The following is a 23,463-nucleotide window of genomic DNA, read 5'->3' on the forward strand; positions in this document are numbered from 1 at the left end:
TGGAAAACCAACAAAAGAATGGATGTATAAATCTCGGGTTTTAGTTCTTTCGGGTTCGGATCCGGATATCTATACTTCCTCTCAAATTATGGCCTCATTCGAAAAATATATATCGGATTAAATTAAAGGATTATATTTGCAGGATTTTCCATATATCTTTTTCACTGGTTTCAACTTGAAGTTACGTAGGAATTGATGTGACCTTTTAATGAAAAAAAATATGACCCTTTTGTTCCTCTTCATTGCAGTGCCGGCCTGGGCTTGGCGTCAAGTTTACTGGCAACCATTCAAATTTCTTGCCAAGGAAATTTGAATGTTTAGTCTTTTTAATTTATCATTAAATCTAGTATTATGTTTCATTTTCCTGGAAAAAATTGGTATGACAATGACCAAGAGTTAAGAGAAATATCAAACAGGCTTTCCAATCAATTCCAAGCTCATGCTTATATTTTCTGAAATGCTTTAGAATGGTTTAAAACTAAAACTTCCAACTATATTGAGTCGAGCGGTAAAACTTCAGTGTTGTCTCTTTATTAATGGAGAAAATAAGCTGCTGTAATCCCTAGTAGCTCGAGTCGAGAATTGTGTTAAATCGAGAGGTAAATATGTTAGAATTTGAGAAGTTATAAAATAAAAATTATTAATGTTATATATGTAACCATCAACCTAAATGTCCTAAAAGGATTCGGGTCTCTCGCCCTTGACTCGAGTGGACCCGACTCGGAAGAGACGTGCTTATCAAAATAGCTCGCAAGAAGAGTTTGCGGGCGCACCTCGCAGAATGGGGTCGCGAACTGTATTCGCAAAAAGGGTTGCGAGCCCTGCAAGTAATCCAAACTCGTGACCAACGGATACGGAGCTCGCTGTGTTGGAGCACCTTGCTGACATAGTATACGAGAAATTGAAGGACACCTTCTGACTTGACTAAAATTTATCATAAAATAATAATGAAGGAATACAGTATAAGAAAAAATTTAATATAAATATTAAATATGATTATGGTATAATAAAATATACTAATTTTTCAAAAATATACAATTTATTGCATCTTAAATAAAATCTAATTGAATAATTAAATTAAAATATAATTAATAGTACCAATTACAAAGCCATAAATTTTATTTAGAGAGATTGAGATAAAATAATAAAATTTTGTAGGACTCAAATTAAAATTTTATATTAAAACTTAAAATGCTTAAATGGGATTATTATTATTTTGGAGAAAAATGATTTTTTATTTATTCAAGAGTTAAAAAATTTAATTTAAAGATTTTTTTTCATTTAACAAAGAAAGTCAAGACCCTGACTTCACCTATTTTCAACATGTTAGACAAAACACATTGTGGAGCACATATCAAATATTATTTATAAATTTGAATCTATAGTTCAGATGTAGAGTGTAGAACAGGTTAGTGCCTAAAAAGGACTGCAATGAACAACCATTTCAAAAATTTGATTAAAAGCAATTAATACATATTGGTCAAGTAATTTGACCTATCACAATGTGTTTCTTTTTTTTTTTATCAAAATTTGCAATTGAACTTTTTTTTAATTATAATAATAAAATAAAATTTGAACAATTAATATAATTGACGTGACTCAAACTCAAGTCATATTCGAGCAGTGAACATCCTTAATTATGGAGTTGATTTTTCTTGTTACATGAAACTAACTGACCGTCAAGGGGTATTTTTTGGGTATATAGTTCTCCTCTCCCTATAAATATAACAAGACATAGAATAGATAAGGCCAAATAATATTTACCAACTTAAATTAGGAGGTGGTTGGTTAATATTTAATGAACCTATATTTATTTTCTTTGACCAAAATTCTGGCACTTGCCCAATTGAGGGCCACTAGAATTACATATAGAATTTGGCGAAAACTAAATAACATTTTTATATTTTACTTGAAATCTCTCTTCATTCTTAGAGAAAACGCGTTTAATTACATTAATTCAATGTTGTTATAATAGCAATAGTGTTGAATATATATATATATATATATATATATATGCAATAAACCAAATTAATGAATCTATACTATTATTTAAGTCTCTAACTAAATTTGTGTCACGAGTCAATCGGACACGAACTCGATTAAGAAATTACAAAAATCTCATTTCTTAATTAAAATAAGTTATATTATTTGAGGTTACTTTAGTATTTTTATTTTAATAAAACTAATTAAAATATGTATATGGTGGGATTTAAGCCATGTTAATTAAATCAGGTACCTTAAATTTATCGTTCAACCAAAAGTTCGTTTTGTTATTTTTCATATATTTTTATTTTAATATGCACAATTTATTACTTTCACCAATTGTATATATTAATAATATTATTGATTGAGTTGACATCATAAGTTAACTCAACACCAACTCAAGATTAATAACAACATCACGATAAATAATTGTATTTACGTGTTTAAATTTTGTTTTACTCATAATTTAGTCTAATTTTTTATTTTAATATCACACATATTTCACATATTATTTTTATTATTTTTATTTTTAAAACAATTGAATGAAAGTTAAGTTACATTCACATGCATAGCATGAGGTTTAACACTTGAATCAGGAATTGGTCCAAAGAAAATTAGGTTCTCCAAGTTGTTTATATTAATTTTGTTAATTCAATGTATTCAAAATTAGAAAAGTTCAAGCAAGAATTTAACAAAATGGAGGAATAATATTTCTTGAAGGACCTGAGTTGGAAAAGTTGGATCCAAAATATATTTTATTATTCTAATAACTAAAAAATTTAATGGAATATATATATATATATATTTACAAGTCATTATCACTTAGGCCAGAAGCCTGAAGAAAATTCTCTTTGAAAATGAAAATGGAAAATTTTAATTCAGCCCAAATAATCAATAAACAAGACTTTGGAAGAAATGGACTTTGAATTTAATTAAAAACCAAACAACTTACCAGAAAATTCATTTATTTCGACTTTTTTTAACTATAAAAATGCTTTGCTTTTTTCTAACTTAAACAAAGGTAGCTTTTAAGATTCAGAGAAAAGAACTCACGCATTAAATCCAGCAAACATGGGAGAAATCATGTCTGAAGAACTAATTGCTGAGTTCCAAGAAGCCTTCTGTCTCTTTGACAAAGATGGGGATGGTAAATTTTCTTCTCATATGTTGTTTTTATGTTTAATTCTTCTCTATCTTCCATAGGATCATTATTGTTGGTTTTGTAGGGTGTATAACCATGGAAGAACTAGCCATTGCAATCAAGTCATTGGATCAAAATCCAACACAAGAAGAGCTGCAAAACATGATCAACGAAGTTGATAGTAATGGTAATGGAACTATTGAATTTGGGGAATTCTTGAATCTCATGGCAACAAAAATGAAGGTAATCTATAACTATATTCAAGGTTACAAGCTCTATATAATTGGTATGTACGTAGTCTATCATTACAAGAGGGGCGTCGGAAAAAGATGTATTTCCGATCACTTTTTTTCCCAACAAAAAAATTATTCTTATTATTATTAATTAGCAAGAAAAAAGAGTGATTAGTATGTGAAATCTAACAGGAAGCAGAAGCAGAAGATGAACTGAAAGAAGCTTTCAGGGTATTTGACAAAGATCAAGACGGCTACATATCACCTTATGAGGTTTGATTAATTATTAAATATTTCGATCTTAAACACGAGTTACGATATTGTCACGTTATGATTATAACATTATTTTCATGTTAAATTTTTAACTATATGTTGTCGGATTTGATAATGTAATTATGCAGCTGAGGCTAGTGATGATGAACATAGGGGAGAAACTAACAGATGAAGAGTTAGAACAGATGATTAGAGAAGCTGATTTGGATGGAGATGGTCGAGTTAATTACGAAGAATTCGTCAGAATGATGTTGGCTGCTGCTTCTTAATCCACTTTCATTTTATTCCGCCCCCCAAAAAAACAACTATTTAAATGCATCCACAAAATTTTAGGTTTAAGCTTTAAATATTTTAGGGTGGGCTGGCTAACCAGAGAATATATATATGATAATGGAACTCAAATTTCAATCATTATATAATTATAGAACAATAATAATTTATTTTCGAGTCCACTTAGCTATATATACTAGTGCGCTAGTTTTACTTTATTGAAACTAGAACCCGAAAAACATAGTCTACGAAAGCAATCAAAAACCTAAAAAAAAGGTTCAAAAATAGAAAGTAAAATAAACAGAGACCTCACACACACAGACCATCAAGTGAAAATAACAAGAACGACAATGAGCAAGCACTTGAGGATAAAAGCTTCCCCAAATCAAAACATCCCACGACCCGAACTAGGGTACGTCAAGTGTAAAAACTTTTGAGAGAAAATAAATTCCTTTCCTCTTTATTAACAGGCCAAAAAGAGCTATATATATACATGATAAGCACGGAAAATAAATCACCCAAATGTAAATCCTTAACTTCTCTCCTAAATATATTATTTACATATTTAACAGACATTTGCATATCTAAATATATTCATTAATTTCTTTCCTAATACCCTCCCTCAAGTTGGTGCATGAAGATTTTAAACCCCCAACTTGCATAGAAGATACCCAAATTGTTGTGTCCCTAACGCCTTAGTGAAGATATCGGCTAGTTACTCAGAGCTACAAACATAAGTGATTTGAACATGTCCATGTTGAATCTTATCATGAATAAAATGGCAATTAATTTCAATGTGCTTTGTTCACTTATAAAACACAGGATTTGCACTAATATGTAAGGTTGTTTGATTATTACAATACAACAACATAAGATCAAAGTGAACAGCACCAAGAGACCCTTTAACCATTTTAGTTCACATACAGTTGTAGCCATGGAACGATACTTTGCTTCAGTAGAAGATCTCGATACTATATGTTGCTTTTTAGTCTTCCAAGAAATAGGAGAGGTGTCTAGCATAACAAAATACCCAGTGAGAGATCGTCGAGTTAAAGGACAACTTCCCCAATCAGAGTCACAGTAACCTTATAGTCGTAGATCACAATCAACTCATAAAAGTATTCCTTGTCCACGACTTCCCTTCAAATAACGAACCACGCGCAAAGATGCTTCCCAATGAGCTTCCTTTGGTTGATGAATAAATTGTGCCAAGATATGAACACTGTAGGAGAGCTTAGGTCGAGTGAGAGTCAAGCAAATCAATCTTCCCACCAATCTCCGATACTTCCCTGAATATGCCAAAACAACACTCTCTACCAAGACTAAATGATGATTTTTTTTTATGGGAAAACCACATGGTTTAGCACCCAATAGCCCAGCTTTATTAATATTATCCAAAGTATATTTGCATTGGCAAAGAAAAATCCTTTTGTGATTACATGCCACCTCTACGCCCAAAAAAAATTTCAATGTCTCCAAATCTTTCATGTGGAAACAGTGGCATAAATAATCTTTAAACTTCTTAATGACAATATTATTATTTCCCGCAATAACAAGATCATCAACATACACCACAATTGTATCTTGTCCCGATTCAAAGTAAATAGTTAATAGTCAAACTGAGATTGAAGAAATCCATACCGCTTGAATGCAGTTTTCAACTTTGCAAACCAACACTGAGGAGCCTGTCGTAAACCATAAAGTAATTTACATAATCTACAGACTTTGCCAGCCTGTTGAGTGATAAAACCAGAAGGCATCTTCATGTACACCTCTTCTTCTAAATCTCCATGCAAGAATGCATTATAAACATTCATTTGATGAAGTTCCCATTTCTTTGTAGTAAAAACAGTCACCATTTTTGCTACAAGAGCAAAGGTCTCATTGTAATCAGTTCCTTCAATCTGATTATTGTCAAGAATCACCAATTGAGCTTTCTAACGTTCAACCGACTCATCTGAATTATATTTGATTCTGTAAACTCATTTACTCCCTATAGCTCATTTTTCTAATGGTAAGTCTCCAAAGTCCATGTCCCATTAGACTCAATTTTTTTCCTCATAGCTTTTTTCCATCAAATATCTTTTATGGCCTGAACATACAAGGCAGGCTTCCATTCTGCTGTCATAGCTACTAAGAAATAACGACATTTTGGAGAAATTTTATCATAATTTACATAATGTGTTATAGGATAGGAGATACCTAAGGACATTATTGGTTTGGATGAACATGCAAAGGGGTTTATTCATTGTATAGCATATGTCACAAAATTTCGCAGTCGGGTAGAAACTTCTTTTGTTCTATGACCATGCCCAAGTTGTTTTTAAACAAATTCACCCGAGACTTCAATGACACCCCTAATCGTCGTTATCACATTGAGTCACAATTGGATTCTCAAGTACTTAACTTTCTTCATCCTCATTCAAGTCACCATCGGCATAATTGGTGATACCGAAAGGAGCACTCTGTACTAAATCTAGTTGTGCACCCTCCTTACTAACACTAATAATGGAAATTCATCTTCAGATAACACAACATCTCTTGATACAAAATACTTTCTTGTATCAAGATATAAACTTTCCACCCTTTTTTTTTTTCCAAAGGGGTATCCTACACTCAAGCATACAAATTCAATCTCATTATCAGTTCTAAGTACTTTCACTTCTTTATGAAATTGTATTTTAATCATAGCAAAGAAATTACGCATGACAATGTCCATTTCTATTTTTTCAGTCAACAAATATATTCATACACCATTAGAAAAATAATCAACAATGGTAAAAAAATACAAGGCACCACAAGAAGCTTTAACACGGTAAGGTCCCCACAAGTCACAATGAATTAATTCAAAATTTTCATTCACTTTAGTGTCACTAGAAACAAAAACTTCCCTTATTTTCTTAGCTCTCAAACAAATGTCACATGGTTTATTCTTCACCAAACTATTACTATATTTAATCTGAGGAAGAGATTCAACAATTTTTGCATATGGATGCCCCATCCTCCTATGTCATAATTCAAAGGAATCTACATTACTAGCATTGCATGCTTGGACTAATGCTGCCGACTTCAAATAGTAAAGCCCCTTGCGTTGTTCACCTACTCCAATCACTATCCTCGAGGTGTGATCCTGTATAACATAAATTTTATTAGTAAGTTGGACGTCACAATTAGATCTATCAACCAATTGTAACACAGATATCAAATTGCAATTCAAATTTGGAACATAAAGAACACTGTCCAGTTTGATATGTTTTCCCAAACAAACTGATCCCTCCTTCAACGCCATTACCTCTTCACCATTAGGCAAACCAATTGGACATGCCTCAATTTCTTTCAAATTTGTTAAACATTCTAAAGTACTTATCATATGTTGGAACGCACTCGAATCAATGATCCAACTCAAATCACTCTTACCATTCAACTTTTCGCTAGTACCCGATTTGAACGTGTTCAACATATTGCGAAAAAACATCCATTGTTCAGCTATCAAGGACCCATAAGTTGTTCTTTCTCCTATTGAGCTATTCATGACTATTTTATTTTTCTCTGGCTCTTGATACCATGTAAAAGCTTTTGAGAGAAAATAAATTACTTCCCTCTCTATTAACATGCCAAAAAGAGCCATATATATACATGATAAGCATGAAAAATAAATCACCCAATAAATCTATGTAAATCCCTAACTTCTAGAATAAATCTATTATAACTAAATATATTTTTTACATATTTAACGGATATTTGCATTTCTAAATATATTTATTGGTTTCTTTCCTAATATCAAGCAATCTTCTGTCCTCATCAGCGATAGCAGCAACCAACAGTGGTGCCTCCTCCATCCAAAAACGGTCTTCCCTTTTAATATTTTTTATTGTATCATATTAATATAAAATCTTAAATTTAAATCTAAAATGTAGCATAAATTTTAATTCTTAATATCAATAGAAAATAAATATATGTTTTTTATTTTTATTTTTAATTTTACATGAATTATTTAAAATATGAATATTATAATATTTTATTAATTAAAATTGATGCATTCTCGATTAGGTATTAACTATTCTTAGGTATTAAAAGTGATTGATACTTATAAAAATATTTAATTTTTCTACTTAATTAATTAATAAGCTATACTTTTTATAATTATAATTATTATTATCTTCAACTATTAATTATTTAGTTTTATATTATATATCATTTATTATTTTGTATATAATATTTTTTACTCGTGTATTATAAATTATTTATTACTATGTTAAGAAGTGTTTACCTTTTCATTTTTAATTGATTACAAACTATTATTGATGGTTTACTTTTGTTATGTTTTTGTCGAAACAGATGTTGTAAAAAGCTTTTAAACAGAATTGATTTGCAAGTTAAGCAAGAGGGTAAAGAATAGTAAGAGACCAAATTTGTTAACGCGGTTTGGATTAAACAATCCAACATCCGTAAAGCTTGGCTGAGAGAATGAGTTTACTAAATATTCTTTTCAATACAACACTTGATTTAAGCTCAATGCTCACAAGCATAATTGCAACTTCATTGTTGCCCAATTGATTTCATTCTCTCTCCCCAAAGCCTCGCATACAAATGTAATCTCACCAAAAAATACTTAAACGTTTGCGACGTTTTCGTTAGCGGCCTTTTTTGCGGCGCTTGAAGAAGCGCCGCAAATATCTTTAGTGGCGTTAAAAAGCGCCGCTAAAGGCCTAAAAAAACGCCGCTAAAAACCTGTTTTGGTGTAGTGAACACAAAATAAAACACTCCCAACAAGGTACCAACTAATGATTTTCCGTAACTTATTTATAGACTATGTTTTATTTAATTTATCACACACGAAGATATATTAGTTTGAAATTTGAATTTGAATAAAAGTTAAATTATCTCTTCCAAATCGAAAACATTATATCTTTCAAAAAGATCCTTGAACTCAGCAAGATAGAGTCTCACAGCGTCCTTCAAATGAGTCTGTACAAATCATATCTAGTTCCCTTTTTACATCGAAAACTTGCATTTACAAAAAACTCAACATTTAACATACTACGTAAATTATTACAAGTTAAAATCGTTAATTCAATAAAATACTTTGACTGTTAAAAACTTGTGTAATATCAGAAAGTTGGAAATTTAAATTATTTTCAGAGACAATTGAAAATAGATGAAACTTTATTGGTTTTGAAAAAGTAAGTGATTTATGATATACACATTCTCGTTATGCACCTCTAGCTAGGAAGGAATTCTTCACTGTTATAAACACCTCACTACATTCTCTTTCAAACCATTAAATCTTTATTCTTGTATCACCATGATCAAAAGATATTTAAGAATAGAGGTAAGTGAAAAATTTCAAATTAACGAATTGATAAATCTTATTTTATCATTCTAACTCAATTTTATTTTTTATGTCTAAGATACACCTGATTTGATATTTTCTTTTTCAAAGTAAGGCCACACAAATTTATTATTTTAATTTTTTAAAATTTCATATAATTTAATTGTTTTTATATACTTTTATAAACATTTCAATTTTTATAGTTTTTAAAAGTATCAATTTGCTATTTTAAAATTGTCAAAACCCCCAAAGAATATTTATGTCAATTTGTTATTAAAGTTTAAAAATCAAATTACTTATTTGAAATTAAATTAAAATTTGAAAAAAGAAATTCAATTTCTTTTTTTCAAATTAAATACGCCCGACACTCCCATCACGTCCAGACACGTATAAAAGGACCACAATAACTCGGAAATACCAGTACATAAAAACCTTAATAGCATTTTGGACGAGGACAACATGGACTACCCAAAAAAAAGGATAAAGACAAACCATGCTTTGCTTTCTAGCTAACCACCTCTCACCAACCACGTCCCAAAGAACCTCCCATCTTCGTATCAACAACCAAATTGTCAGGCTTGCATGTAAATGAAAGAAAACGAACTTAAATCATCATCAAAATAATGAACCGAATTTTCGACAACCAACCCAGATGAAACACAATCAGAAGAACCTTAAAGACATCAACAACAACGACAACCACAATGTGATGTCAAAAGCTGATGCTGTCACATAAATATAACATTTTTCAGATTTCTCATCACAGTAATTCAACGATCCAAAACTAAAGAAATGGATAACAAAGCTTATAGTATCCCAAGCCACAAGAGTTCATCCATGTCCTTGCTTTTTCCTTCAAGCTCCTTTCAGGGTTAATGATCCTCAATCTTCTTCAACCCCTTCATGTCCGTCGTTTCCACCCTGCATTACATACAACTTATCAACAATGTCATGGTATATACACACATACAGACATATATCTGTTCGTGAGCATGTGATGTAAGCTGATGATTATATCGTGCATTGATGATAAATTTATATCATGAAAACGGGCGGCTGCATAGCATTCTTAATGCCAAAGTTAAGAAATGTCACTCATGAAACCGAGTTAAAGATGATAACACCCTAAAGTCAGTCAAGATTAGAACCCAAAGCCTAGACCAAGAACTAACTGGAAAAACATACAAAACCGACTTAACTAACATGATAGCCAACAGAGGCAATGAAGCAAAATCCTCCGGAGGTAGATAGATATCCTTGGTTCTAAGTGACCATTGTTACATATGGACCCAAAAAAAAATATATACCGAAGCTAGTTGGTAATAAAGCAAAAGAAGCAGCATATGCTATAACAAATTACGGCGTTGCTCAGCTCTGTTCTGCTTAGCTAGTTTTAGGGGTAATGCAAACAAGCTCTTGATTAAAGTAGTTCTCAGATTTGGAGAAGTCAAGCGTAGAATTACTTGGTTTCTTTACTACCAAGTACTAGTAAGTAATATGCATTGCGGAACTTTGAAAACGAGTTCACAAGTGACAAAATCATATAAGTTCAAGGTCCAAACAACATGTAATCATAAACATATATCTTGATTGGTAAGAAGGAACTAGGAAATTAAAATTTATAAGCAATTTCTGGTTGTATAGATAAAACAATGCAGAAAAGTAGGAACTATAACTATAACAAAACGTACGTTGATCCATACAAAGCAATCTTCTGAACCTTCGTAATTTCCAAACCTGACTGATTGTCTTCAATAAATATTGTCAAGCTGGTAAAGGTAAAAGCAAAATTAACACTCTGTTACTTAATGTTATAATAAGACAAAGATGAGGACATCAGTACCAAAACTATAAACATACCTACGGACATTCTGAAACTTGACATACTTCACAACTACAGGTTTTCCCTGCAAAAAAGGAAGAGAAGGTGAACTTTATGAGATTTATCGATTCACGGTGTTTTTTTTTAAATACCCTTATTTTTCCAACAATGGAAAGACGGACAAAGAAGAGCTACCTTTAGATTATCCTGGGATAAAACAACAGTGTCACTTGGAGGGAAGTCACTGACATTACTGCATTAAGTAAAACAAAACATCCTCAGTGAAATGTAACAATGAGAGAAAGTAACAAATTGCGAGAATGTAACAATGCCTTTGACCTTACCTAAACCCCATATGCTCCCTGTTTGCAAAAAGTTTCACTGTCTTTGGACCTGAAAAGACAATCATCATGTTCAACAATCGGCAACATCAAAGGTAATTCTACTAGAGTACAACTGAGAACTGGCACTCGTGATTCGTCAACAGAATAAGCCAATGGGACTTTGCTTCTATGTGATTGAATGCAAGATATATGGAAAGGTAAAAAATATACAAAACTTTACCATCCTCTTCGGATCCCATGACAACAATGGAATGTAGTTTAATAACTTGAGTGAAAGGGATATAAATCAGAAGTTGCTCATCGGCATCGCTCTCTAGGTTCAAGCCTTCATCTTCTCTATAACCCTAATTCATGAGCATAAAATTGAAAGATTTCACACAAAAGCAACTTAATTAGCAAAATAAATACATGGTCTTTACAATGGAGAATCAATTAACCCTAAAATAAATGTTTAAATAGAACTTCAACAAAAACCCACTATTTTTCCACAAAATAAATAAGCATATCTGCCTAATTGATTCAATAAAAAAAATTAAAATCGGCCATTATTAAGAGAAACAAGAACAACTTGAAGAGAGTTACCTGTTTGAGAGCATTGGGCAAAGGGTGACTGGAGCTTTGGTTAAGGCATTCAACTCCAGACCAATCAATAAAATCCAAGAGATCAACCTAATTATTAAAAAAGAAAGTTCCCAAATCATCAAGCTACTATAATTTTAAAGAATCCTTCTTTGAATAACCCCCAAAAAATACAGTAAAGACGAATTCTTTCAATTACCCAAAACAATATATATATATATATATTTAAAAAGAAAAAAAAATAATCTTTCAAGTAAAGAACACCATCTGAAAAGATACCCATTTCTTTTCCATTCAAGAAATTTTCAAATTTTCTGGGAAACCAAACAAAGGATATCCCATAAAGGAAAGAAGTTTGAAGACAAGAAGACTCACTTGGTTTCTGTTAATTGCAGTAGCTGATTCAGCAGTCGACATGGTTCAAGAGTAGAACGAGATTGCTGAGATAGGAAGTTAGAAACTTTGTTTTATACAAAGAAAAATAAAAGGGTTGAGACGGAATAATCGAAGAGAAAGTTAAAGAAGAGAAGAGAGATCTTAAGACAATCAAATAGTGGTCATAGGAAAAGACCAAACTAGAAGAAGTTGTTGATACGTTGTCGTTTAGTTACGTAAAACAAGTCTTTGGTTTTTGACATCTTTACCCATCGAATCGAAAGAAAGAATAGTATTCAAAATCGAATTAGCGGTCAAATGTTACTCATTTGAAACTCTGTTGGAAAGGTTTAGATAAAATATAATATTAAAAAATGAGTTTTAGATAAATCTTCTAAAAAGCTCGACTCGAATATATTATGTTATAAAATTATTATATTAATTATATATGTTAAATAATTATTATATATATTTATATTTATATTAAATCATTAATCCAATAACAATTAAATCTAAAAAAATTACCAACTAAATAACTCAACTCAAAATATAAAATTTTAAAATTATACTTAATACAATAAAATATTTGTTATATTTATTCCTGTTTTTAATATAATAAATATTTATTATGTTTATAGTTGTGTTTTTCATTATAAATATTTTTCAAAGATTTTTAAATATATTTTTAAGGTGCTAGAAAACTTTTATTTTAGTATTTTTTGTGCATTTAGTGTTATATATATATATATATATATATATATATATATATATATATATATATTAAATAAAATTAATCTTAAAAAATTAAATATGGTTAGGTCAAGTTTGACTCAGATTTACCTTTATTAAATTTGATTGGGCTTAAGCAAAAAAGTAAGTCATTTTTCAGGCTTGTCAAGGCCCAATCTTAAAAACTGATCTAGATACCTGACATGGCCCGGCCCGACTAATGAGCACCACTAAATTTTAACTACCGCTCCATACAAATTAAAACAGTAAATATTGATTTTTGAAAATTCATCATTTCATAATTTTAATCTTATTAATATGACATTATTTATTTTATTTTGAATATTTTTAGATAAAAATTTAAGATAATAATGTGAACATTTTAATTTTTAATAAAATGACACGACAATTTATTTCAAAATAAAATTTTGAAAAATAAAATATTTTTAACATCAAGTGATAAGTAACTATCTACTTATCATATCAACACTTTTTGTTAAAAATTTTATATAAAGTAAAAACTAATATGTTATTAAATACAATTAAATTTAAATTTGGGTTGGTTGATTAGTAGGTTTAGAGTTGGCGATTCAATTAATCTAATCTCTCTAAATTGAATTCTCAATTGATTTTCGATTTAATTAATGAAAAGAAAAAAAAAGTAAGAATTTTAAGCAGGTTTTTTAATAAAATAAATTCAATCTGAAAAAAATAAAATAAATGAAAGAATTTAAATTATAAAAAAAAATCAACTATGCACAAAATTGGAAATGGAAAACTAAAGTTTGAAATCTTTCCAATTGTAGGGTAAGGGTAGGGCCTAAAGTTTGTAGTTGTCCTTTGCTGTTTACAAGTTTTCCATTAAATTTATTAGGCCCAAACACAGCTATGTCCAAAATCAAAGCCCAAAAAAAAATAAAAAGTCAAGGCAAATTCCTACACTTGAAAAAGAAACTTTTTACCAGTATTAGGATGAATGCCACAAAACTCCAACCTTAATCTTCATTGTTAACATATAATAGTCTTACTTTAACTGTGGTTATGTTATGTGGACAGTATTAGGCATATTTGCATCACCTTTTTAATATTTGAAGTTGGAATTTTAATATTGTATTTTCGTTTAAGATGTTTGATAAAATTTATTGCCGATAGGTGTGTACTGTTCCAATAATAAAATGTACTTTTCATTCTGATGAAATTTTCGATTTATATATTTTGTCTCATTCCGCCTATACTAACTAGTGCATAATTAATGAATAAATTCAGGCCGACTTGATTTCATCCCACTTAAATTATTGTTTTAATTAAATGTAATTATGATGTATAAATTTGTTAATATCAAATCTAATACTTTTATGAGATGATCTTTCTTTTTCTGGTTTATTTGGATTTGTTGAAAGCATTTTACATTTAAATTTGATTTAATCTCATTCATTTCATATTTATTAATATTTTTTGTTAGGATCGTCCCGATTAAGCAACGAACAAGTAAAAATAGTAGAAGAAATTGAGAAGATGAACACACAAATTTAACGTGGAAAAACCCCTCCAAAGAGGATAAAAACCACGGGCAAAGATAATTTTACTATAATGGCAAAAGAACGAAGAGTACAAAAGATGGAGATAACTACTAAACCCTGAAAACCCGAAAACAAAGAACCCTCAAAACGTAAACACAAAATTCTCTGAATGTGTTATGAGTTCTAATCTAATGGGTGTATTTTTCTAAGATTGTAAAAGAGTCTATTTATAGGCTAAATTAGTAAGTCAAATAAACTATACTAATAAATGCTAAATATATTATACTAATAAATACTAAATCTTCTAGAAAGAAAATATATTTTTGTTTAACTTGACTTGCAAGCAATCTCTTAAAATTTGGGTCACACAACTCTAACAATCTCTTCCTTGACACAAATTCTTTCAATGCTATCTTTGCCAAAACCCGCAACGGGCCTATCTTGAACTATGCAGGGAATTAACTAAGTTGAATCTATGCTTAGAAGCTGGAAGACTTCTAGCCTTCAACTTGTGCACTGCCAAATCAAAACTAACCCGGGTCTGATTTTCACGAACACAGTGCCCTAACTTTTTAAAACCTGCATCCAAAAGAGAACCTCTCTTTAACAAAACGGTCATACCTTTTTCCCTCCTATGACCAAGTTGTCTCTGCTCCAAACGAGTTAATTTTGACTCCGTAACGGACGAGGGACGTCCGATTTCACCGATCATTGTAGAACCTTCCAGAATATAAAGACTGATAGTTATTTTACCTTTTAACAAAACGAGAGCTCCACGAGATACTTTAATGTTGCTCGACTCGATGTTGATTCTGCATCCTTTCAAGTCTAAAATACTTAAGGAGATGAGATTCTTTCGTAAATCAAGTACATACCTTACATCTGAGAGTGTCATAATCGTCCCATCGTGTATCCTAATTTTAACAGTACCAATACCGATTATCTTACTAGATGAATCGTTTCCCATGTGCACAACTTCATCTTCAACTGAACTGTATGTGGAGAACCATTCTCTATTGGGACACATATGGAAAGAACATCCTGAATCTAGGATCCACTCAGACTTAAGCTTGGAGTTGTCGCTCGTTGACACTAACAAGAAATCATCACCACCTTCATCGACCAAATTAGCACCAACTACATCTTCCTAGCAGCTCTTTTATTTCGCAGTTTAAAACAATCTGCTTTGACATGACCTAACTTTTTACAATAGCGACACCTTTTGTCTCGTTTCTTTGATGCTACCAAAACGGAAGCTTACCTATCTTCTTTGCTATTCAAACCAAACTCATTGTCGAGTTTGTCTCTACTGAACAAATAACCCTTCACATCTTCGAACGAGTGTTTGTCTCTATCATAAATCAGGGTCTCCTTAAAAGACTTGTATGAAAAAGGTAAAGAGCACAATAATAGCATAGCTTAATCTTCATTGTCAATATGAACCTCAACGTTCTTTAAATCATTTAAAAGAGTAATGAATTGACTGATGTGATCTTTAAGAAGCTCACCTTCATTCATGCGAAACGTAAATAGACGTTGTTTTAACACTAAACGGTTAGCCAGAGACTTAGTCGCATAAAGAGTTTCTAACCTTTTCCACAAGGCTAATGAGGTCTTCTCCATCAATACCTCCTGTAATACTATATTTGCGAGGCACAACTGGATTGCAGACAATGCATTTTCATCAAGCTCTTCCCATTCTGTTTGATTTAGATTCTCAGGCTTTTTCCCTGTAACAAACTTTTTCAAGCCGTTTTGAACTAGAATTGCCATCATCCGAACTTGCCACAAATTGAAATTTGTCTCACCATCGAACTTCTCAATTTCAAACCTTGTTGCTGCCATCTCTGAAAGGGCTGATCTATGAAAATTAAACTAGCTCTAATACCACTTGTTAGGATCGTCCCGATTAAGCAACGAACAAGTAAAAATAGTAGAAGAAATTGAGAAGATGAACACACAAATTTAACGTGGAAAAACCCCTCCAAAGAGGATAAAAACCACGGGCAAAGATAATTTTACTATAATGGCAAAAGAACGAAGAGTACAAAAGATGGAGATAACAACTAAACCCCGAAAACCTGAAAACAAAGAACCCTCAAAACGTAAACACAAAATTCTCTGAATGTGTTATGAGTTCTAATCTAATGGGTGTATTTTTCTAAGATTGTAAAAGAGCCTATTTATAGGCTAAATTAGTAAGTCAAATAAACTATACTAATAAATGCTAAATATATTATACTAATAAATACTAAATCTTCTAGAAAGAAAATATATTTTTGTTTAACTTAACTTGCAAGCAATCTCTTAGAATTTGGGTCACACAACTCTAACATTTTTCATATATATTAAATGATTTTAAAAATATCAATATATCATCAAAATATATTAATATGTATCAATAAAGAAATGTTTTGTCCATCAATATCAACAAGGGTCTCGAATGCCATTTGTCACGTGTAGCACCCCAGATTTGGGGGTCTAAAATTTTGGCATATAGATGTGGGCGTATAGTAACCGCTACATGAATTACTAAAAATTTGACTTCATGATATTTTGCTACATTAAAGAAAAGTTTGTGTTAATTGATAAAGGGTTAGTAAAGAATGAGTATTCGCCAAAGGGTATAGTACGTCTAATTTATCTGGAATATTGTGTTAGTTAGATTTTAAGTAACTTGATTAAAAATCAACTGGATAACCAAGCTGGATAGTTGTGATTGCAAGATATTTATTAATATTTCTCTTGAAAATTGTAGACCATTAAAAAAGTAAGTTCTAAAACATACGACACTTGTTAAATTCTACTAAGTTTAGTCATATTTATGTGTGAGAAATGAGTTATGAAAATATTCTTCTGTCTACTTCTTATTCCTTAAGTGGTATTTACTGATACCTTCCTTAAAATTGAATGTATGTTATATCGATGATCTAGAAGCTATGGTTCTTTTATGATCTATGGTTATTTTGTATCAGGGTAAGTATTTCAGCTCTACATGTTAAATTTTGAATGAGTAAATTTGTATGTGGTAATTGAACAGTAAGATCATTAGTATAAAGTTTTTGCATGAGGTTATTAGCAATTGATATGATAAGTCTTTTGTATGTACTAAAGTAGTAATAATGAAGTTATGTTTTTAAGCCGTGGTTGTTGCTGGTTTGAGATGGATATTTGGATCTAGAGTTTTGAACTACAGTAAGTAAGAATCAAGTGACTCTCTACTCTGACTCTTGCATGTATATCTTTCATACTGAAGTATATTTATATGAAAGTGATCAAACTGGAGACTAGAAATCATGGATAGTATAGTATGAATATGATACTTATACAACTATAGAAATAAATATATGATTAAATAAGATATAAGTTAGTCTACTTGAAAATAAGTTATATGGGAAGTATGAAGAATGTTATGAAATTATGAAATCTTGGGTCTGGGATGTGTCTGGTTCGTAGAGTTTGTCAAGTGATTCGAGTAATCGCGGTGGTAAATAAAAAAGTCCGTCGGGACTGTAAACACGAACTCAAATATGAAACTCTAAAGGAAAAATTACATGGCCATGGCATACTTTGAAAAAGAACTATTGAATGACATTTAATCTAATGGGGTTCTCTGTGTGTCCCAGAACGATGATGGGCAAACATCACTCAATGTGAGTTTAGGTAAATTCATATCACAAACACGTCAGTTTTGGGATGCCTATGTGGAATCCTATCAGCCTTTGTGGCTTACCCTGTGTGGATCGCCTTTGTGGCATACTCTGACTAGATTGCTTTAGAGCGCATTCTATAATAAGGACTTATGCCATGTTTGATACATCATTTGTTGGTCTCTGATATGTTTGTGAAGCCTCTCGGGTCTGTAAACAAAAGACTTTGTATGATTGCTATATAGCGTGAACTGTTAGGTATGTCTAGTAAGGGTTGAATCTGAATGTCTATCTCTATTGTAAAATATGAATAAAGTATTTTAGTTATGTATTAAGTTAGGCTAATATGAGATATGGATATGTTCTAGGTTAAAAGTGAATAAATCTTAAGGGCTTTTGTGAAAAATAAATGTGTATCTGTACGTTAGGAAGAGTATCCATCATAATGATCTATAAAAATAGAAAGTGAACGGTATTGTGTCGTCTTCTAAAATTATTTTGAATCTGAGTTAATGTTATATTGAGTTATGAGATTCTGATATAACATGATATGGAATTCGTCAGAATGGTCTATACAATGATTTATCAGTATGGATATGTGTGGTACTAAATAAAGGTAGACCTGAGTATGAATTGATGACATTAAATTCTACGTAAGTATTTGTCAAACATATATGTATCCACGTGTGATAAATGTTAATGAACAACTGTTTGAAATAAGAGAATGGGTTAAGGCATGTATTGTTGGAAGTGATTTTTGAGGGTATGTTTTGTTAAGAATTATTGTGGGGCTAGAGATTTATGAAACGTTTGGAAGCATTCCTTAGTTAGTTAGATAAGGAAGATTGAGCATGACAAGAGCATGATAGATGGTGTGTAAGAGAATGATAAATTGTGGTGTTATTCGTCGAAATAAATGATGCAGAATAATTGGCACACAGTAGTTCCTACAAGATTGCAAAGTATCCATCAATGTATTGTTGTGTTAAGCTCACTAAGTACTCATATACTAACAAGATTTGTTACTGCTTTTCAGGTACTTGAGATGAGACTTCACCTGTAGGGACAACGCCATGAGTACACCCAAGTGGTGGCAGAGTGGACTATTATGTATACAGTGAAGATATGGCGTAGTCTAGGAATACGCCTTTTGAGTCTGTATTAAATAAACGTCCATTTTGTAAGGATTTATATCGGCTCTGTTGTAATAAGATTATTTTAAGTTACTTCCCTTGTTTTCATACAATAAGTTTCTAATTAAAATGTCAAATAACATGCTTAAAGAAATGAGAAATTGTAATTTGTTATCGTTATTGATTTAGTTTGAGAAGTAACACCCGAAATCCGGACCTAGTGAATCGGGTTAGGTTTGGGGTGTTAGATCACGTACTCATTTCTCACTATCTTAACTCTGTCATTTCAATCAAAGCCACATTTAATTTTATAATATGTTTTTTAATAAATTTGTAACATATTTTTTCACCATGTGGAACATCATGTAATTTGTGTTTAAGATTTTGATTAGGTTTATATTTACAAGATGAATACATAAATATTAGTTAAGATTATTTATTTTTAAAATTATAATTAAAGCATAAGGCCGCTTTTGATTTATGAAAATATTTTTTATTTTTAATTTTTTAATTTCTTATTTTTAAAAATTGAAAAATGATAAATAAAAATAAAAATAAATTCAATATGAAATTATGTTTGGTACCTATTATTTTATAAAAGAAACATGTTAATAAAATAAAATAATTTTATATTTATATTTATATAGACTGGAACTAAGGTTTCGCATTTAACATTAAAATAAAAAAGAATATTTTTGTATTTATATGAGCTTGAACCCTGACCAATTCGTTTAAAGTTAAAAAGTAATTATTTTCATCATTTTTAGTTTTTTAAAGCATTTTTAGTGAAAAAAATAAAAACAATTTATCTTTGAGCGAAGCCTTTAAAGTGTTGTCCTTTGATCAGTCGACTAAATCATCTAACGAAGTTATTGTTCTTAGGATGTCTATATGCTCAGTTTTAGCCCTAGGTTTTTATCTCCCTATTTCGAAGAGAGCCTAAAGCGATTCACAGAGTTTGACGAGAGTGCCTAATCCACCAAGAAAATATTTTTAGCATTTTAACCTTGGCAGAGTTCAAACCCATGCCCTTATATTGCATTATCGGGTAAGACACGTTTTCTTTAATATGTTTCATTTTATAAGAAAATGAAAAGAAAAAAAAACACTCCATTTCCACAAACTAAATGGATCATAATTTTTTAATTAAAAATAATATATTAAAAATAACAATTAGTTAGTACTAATAATTGTACTGATATTAACTAACCCTCGCTAGTTAACAAAATAATAATTTTTTTTTGAAAGCAACAAAATCGTTATCTATTAATATTGTGCTTTACACCAAAAAGAAATGGATAATTATTTAAGAAAACAAAAGGAGGAAATCATTAAGGCAATGATTAAGAGCAGTAAACAAAACCAAAAATAAAAGCAAATATTTCTAAGTGGTAAGCAAAACCCTTTCGATATTGACTTCTCTTTTGTTTTGACTTCTCCCTTCACTTGCTTTTTTCATTCCATTAGTGGATTAGTGGTCACCTACTTCATCACAAATAATTAGCTCCTTGCATGTATGTATTTAATAAAATAAAATAAAACAAGAAACATCACCTTTTAATTACAAAATTCAAATAATAAATGGATTTATATTTAAAGATAATTATTTAATACATTGATAATATTTTTATAATAAAAAAAAAGAATCAAAAGATTTACGATAAAACCGGATAGATACATAACTGCCCAAGCTGAGCGGGCACCATCTCCCGGAATACATGCTTCACCAACACTTGCCCAACATCATCACGTAACGCACTAATACGGCGCACCAACTCAAAAGGGCTCACACCGGCAGAAGGATCATTAATCAAACTCAGAGCCTGAGTGCAATCAAGTTCAACCAACAGCCTACTGAATCCCCTCGATCGGGCAAGCTGCAAGCCATCAGCAATGGCCCACTGTTCAGCTTTGCCCAAATTCCGACAGAAATCGAGACATCACTGGCCAGCGTGATCTACCATACTATTTAATATCCTTTTGCAAAGAGATCTATCTACCATACTTACAAAGGACAAAATCCCATATTTAAGAATTGTACTTGTACCCCATTAACCAACCTCTCTATTTTATAAATAAAAAAATATATAATAAGGAAATGCCACTTTTCAATTTATTTGTTTTAATTCATTGGAAATAGATGTCCATCTTATTTGCTTCATAATGGTCTGTCTTAAAAGTGCATCACATTATCATAACGAGCAAAGTAGTTGAGACATTGACTCATTCTCAACATACAAAAGTTAAGCTTTTCATCAAACACTTGATGGGCAATACATCCCCCCATTAAAGAAATTTGGTTTGTTTTCGCTCCTTTTTCTAGTTCAATAGGTTACCCTTTCTATTTCCCCTTAGTACAATGGAATGTTCACCGATTCAGTTCATACTTGAAACGATAAACATTTTTGACCATCATGTTAATACACGAGGTCATTATTTTTTTATTTATTAAACTTGTTAATATTAATTTTTTTTACATTAAATCCACAACTAGCATGTTTAGTTTATCTTGATGATTTTGATCCTAACTTTAGACAAATGAAGGACAATATTTAACAGAAAAATGAAGGCTACTTATAACTATAATATATATGAGTTTGAATAATTTAACTATAGCATTTCGATTAAATTTGTAAGCCGCCATAAAAAGTAAAAAGCTATTAATATAAAGTTATTCTTTGTTAACAAGATTTCAGCATAGTTAATAAATGTGAAAGTTTTGAATTTTGAGTATCTTAATCTAAAATCCATATCATATGCGTGAACCTCCTAATTTCATAATATATGAATTTTAATTTAGTTAACTCAATTCGTCGGTTAAATCATACCAATTTTATTATACTTCAATTGTACTCATTGAATGAATAAATAATAATTAACCTCTTAAATCTTATTATTTATTTTGAGCAAACTCATGTATATATATGTTTTATTAAATTTAAATTAATTTTTAATTTTAATTTATAACTAAATAAAGTTTTAGTCTAAACAGATCAATATATAATTGTTCAATGGGCATAGAAAATATAAATTTTAATTTTAAATATTTTCTCTCAACTACCTTTTCTAGATCTCCTGCCATATTAAATTTAGTGAACATAAAAATGTGAGCTACCATCAATAATAATTAACTCAATTAAAAGGGTAGCATATTTGCATAAATGATCCATGGCATAAAATGATTAATTATAAAGGACCATGATCACAAAACTAATTTATTACAAACTTTTTTTGGTAAATAATTTATTACCAACTTATTTTCTTGAAAGGACAAACTTTTAATTCTTACAAAGATATGTATATAATTGGTCTTCCTATTAGATCACATATTTATATTTGCAATTAAATCATTTATATATTTTGCTTTCATGGTTTTTCGGTTCCTTTTGCACGTCATATGTCTCATTTATTTTATTTTCATAATGATATATTTCGTCATTTAATTAAAAAATGTATTATAGTTTTTATTTAACATTTTATCTATTTTAGTCTTTAAATTTGTGTTATTTATTAAATCACCTTCAAAATAAATAGAAAATTTAATGTACCTAATGTGGCATGTACATGAATAGACATGTGGATGTCACGTCAACAAAATTAATAGAGATTAATTTTTTTATTCATTTTTAGGATGATTTGACAAATAATACAAATTAAATGATTAAAATAGGCACGTAAGATTACAGCCCCTCGTATATAAACTGACATCAATTCCCATATTGAGGGGGACGAATACTTGTTTTAAATATCAAAATTATAATACTTTTTATTATAAATCTGTTATATATAAAAATAATTATTCAATGTATTTATTGAAAAATCTGTTTCTAGAAATAGACAATTCATGAATAATTTGTTTGTTAATCAATAATTTAATGAATTAAAAAAAACAAATTCATGGAGAATTATTGATGCAAAATATACATTGTATATGAAAGAGAAAGAGAAGTCGAGTCGGATATGAAATGGGGGGGGCAAACTGACCCAAATGCCCAACAAACCAAACCCGACGGGGCCCACGTAATATAAAACGACAAGCTAACCCACACTTCAAAGTCCAGAGTCCCTTTTTAGTAGTT

General features: G+C 30.4%; 2 protein-coding genes across 2 annotated transcripts; one reads left to right on the forward strand and one right to left on the reverse strand.

Moving 5' to 3' along the window:
• Window positions 1-2,975: 2,975 nt before the first annotated feature.
• Window positions 2,976-4,082, forward strand: LOC105783591 (calmodulin-like protein 11). Its single transcript, XM_012609137.1, has 4 exons — window positions 2,976-3,130; window positions 3,210-3,367; window positions 3,550-3,630; window positions 3,759-4,082. The coding sequence occupies exons 1-4, from the start codon at window positions 3,055-3,057 to the stop codon at window positions 3,897-3,899; spliced, it is 456 nt and encodes a 151-aa protein (XP_012464591.1). The 5' UTR covers window positions 2,976-3,054; the 3' UTR covers window positions 3,900-4,082.
• Window positions 4,083-9,817: 5,735 nt separating this feature from the next.
• Window positions 9,818-12,521, reverse strand: LOC105783590 (PITH domain-containing protein At3g04780). Its single transcript, XM_012609136.2, has 8 exons — window positions 12,353-12,521; window positions 11,981-12,067; window positions 11,619-11,742; window positions 11,399-11,447; window positions 11,250-11,307; window positions 11,093-11,139; window positions 10,924-11,001; window positions 9,818-10,153 (listed from the first exon to the last, which is right to left on the reverse strand). The coding sequence occupies exons 1-8, from the start codon at window positions 12,392-12,394 to the stop codon at window positions 10,105-10,107; spliced, it is 534 nt and encodes a 177-aa protein (XP_012464590.1). The 5' UTR covers window positions 12,395-12,521; the 3' UTR covers window positions 9,818-10,104.
• Between the last annotated feature and the right edge of the window lie 10,942 nt (window positions 12,522-23,463).

The sequence above is a fragment of the Gossypium raimondii genome, chromosome 13 (assembly GCF_025698545.1).
Source record: "Gossypium raimondii isolate GPD5lz chromosome 13, ASM2569854v1, whole genome shotgun sequence".
Classification (NCBI taxonomy): Eukaryota; Viridiplantae; Streptophyta; class Magnoliopsida; order Malvales; family Malvaceae; genus Gossypium; species Gossypium raimondii.

Bases quoted from the DNA above. Each gene is read 5' to 3' on its own strand.
- LOC105783591 (XM_012609137.1), top strand. From the start codon at position 3,055: ATGGGAGAAATCATGTCTGAAGAACTAATTGCTGAGTTCCAAGAAGCC. The intron at 3,368-3,549 runs GTAATCTATAAC...GAAATCTAACAG, and splicing joins TCATGGCAACAAAAATGAAG to GAAGCAGAAGCAGAAGATGA. The intron at 3,631-3,758 runs GTTTGATTAATT...GTAATTATGCAG, and splicing joins GCTACATATCACCTTATGAG to CTGAGGCTAGTGATGATGAA.
- LOC105783590 (XM_012609136.2), bottom strand. From the start codon at position 12,394: ATGTCGACTGCTGAATCAGCTACTGCAATTAACAGAAACCAA. The intron at 12,068-12,352 runs GTGAGTCTTCTT...TTTAATAATTAG, and splicing joins CTGCAATTAACAGAAACCAA to GTTGATCTCTTGGATTTTAT. The intron at 11,308-11,398 runs GTAAGGTCAAAG...TACTTAATGCAG, and splicing joins AGGGAGCATATGGGGTTTAG to TAATGTCAGTGACTTCCCTC.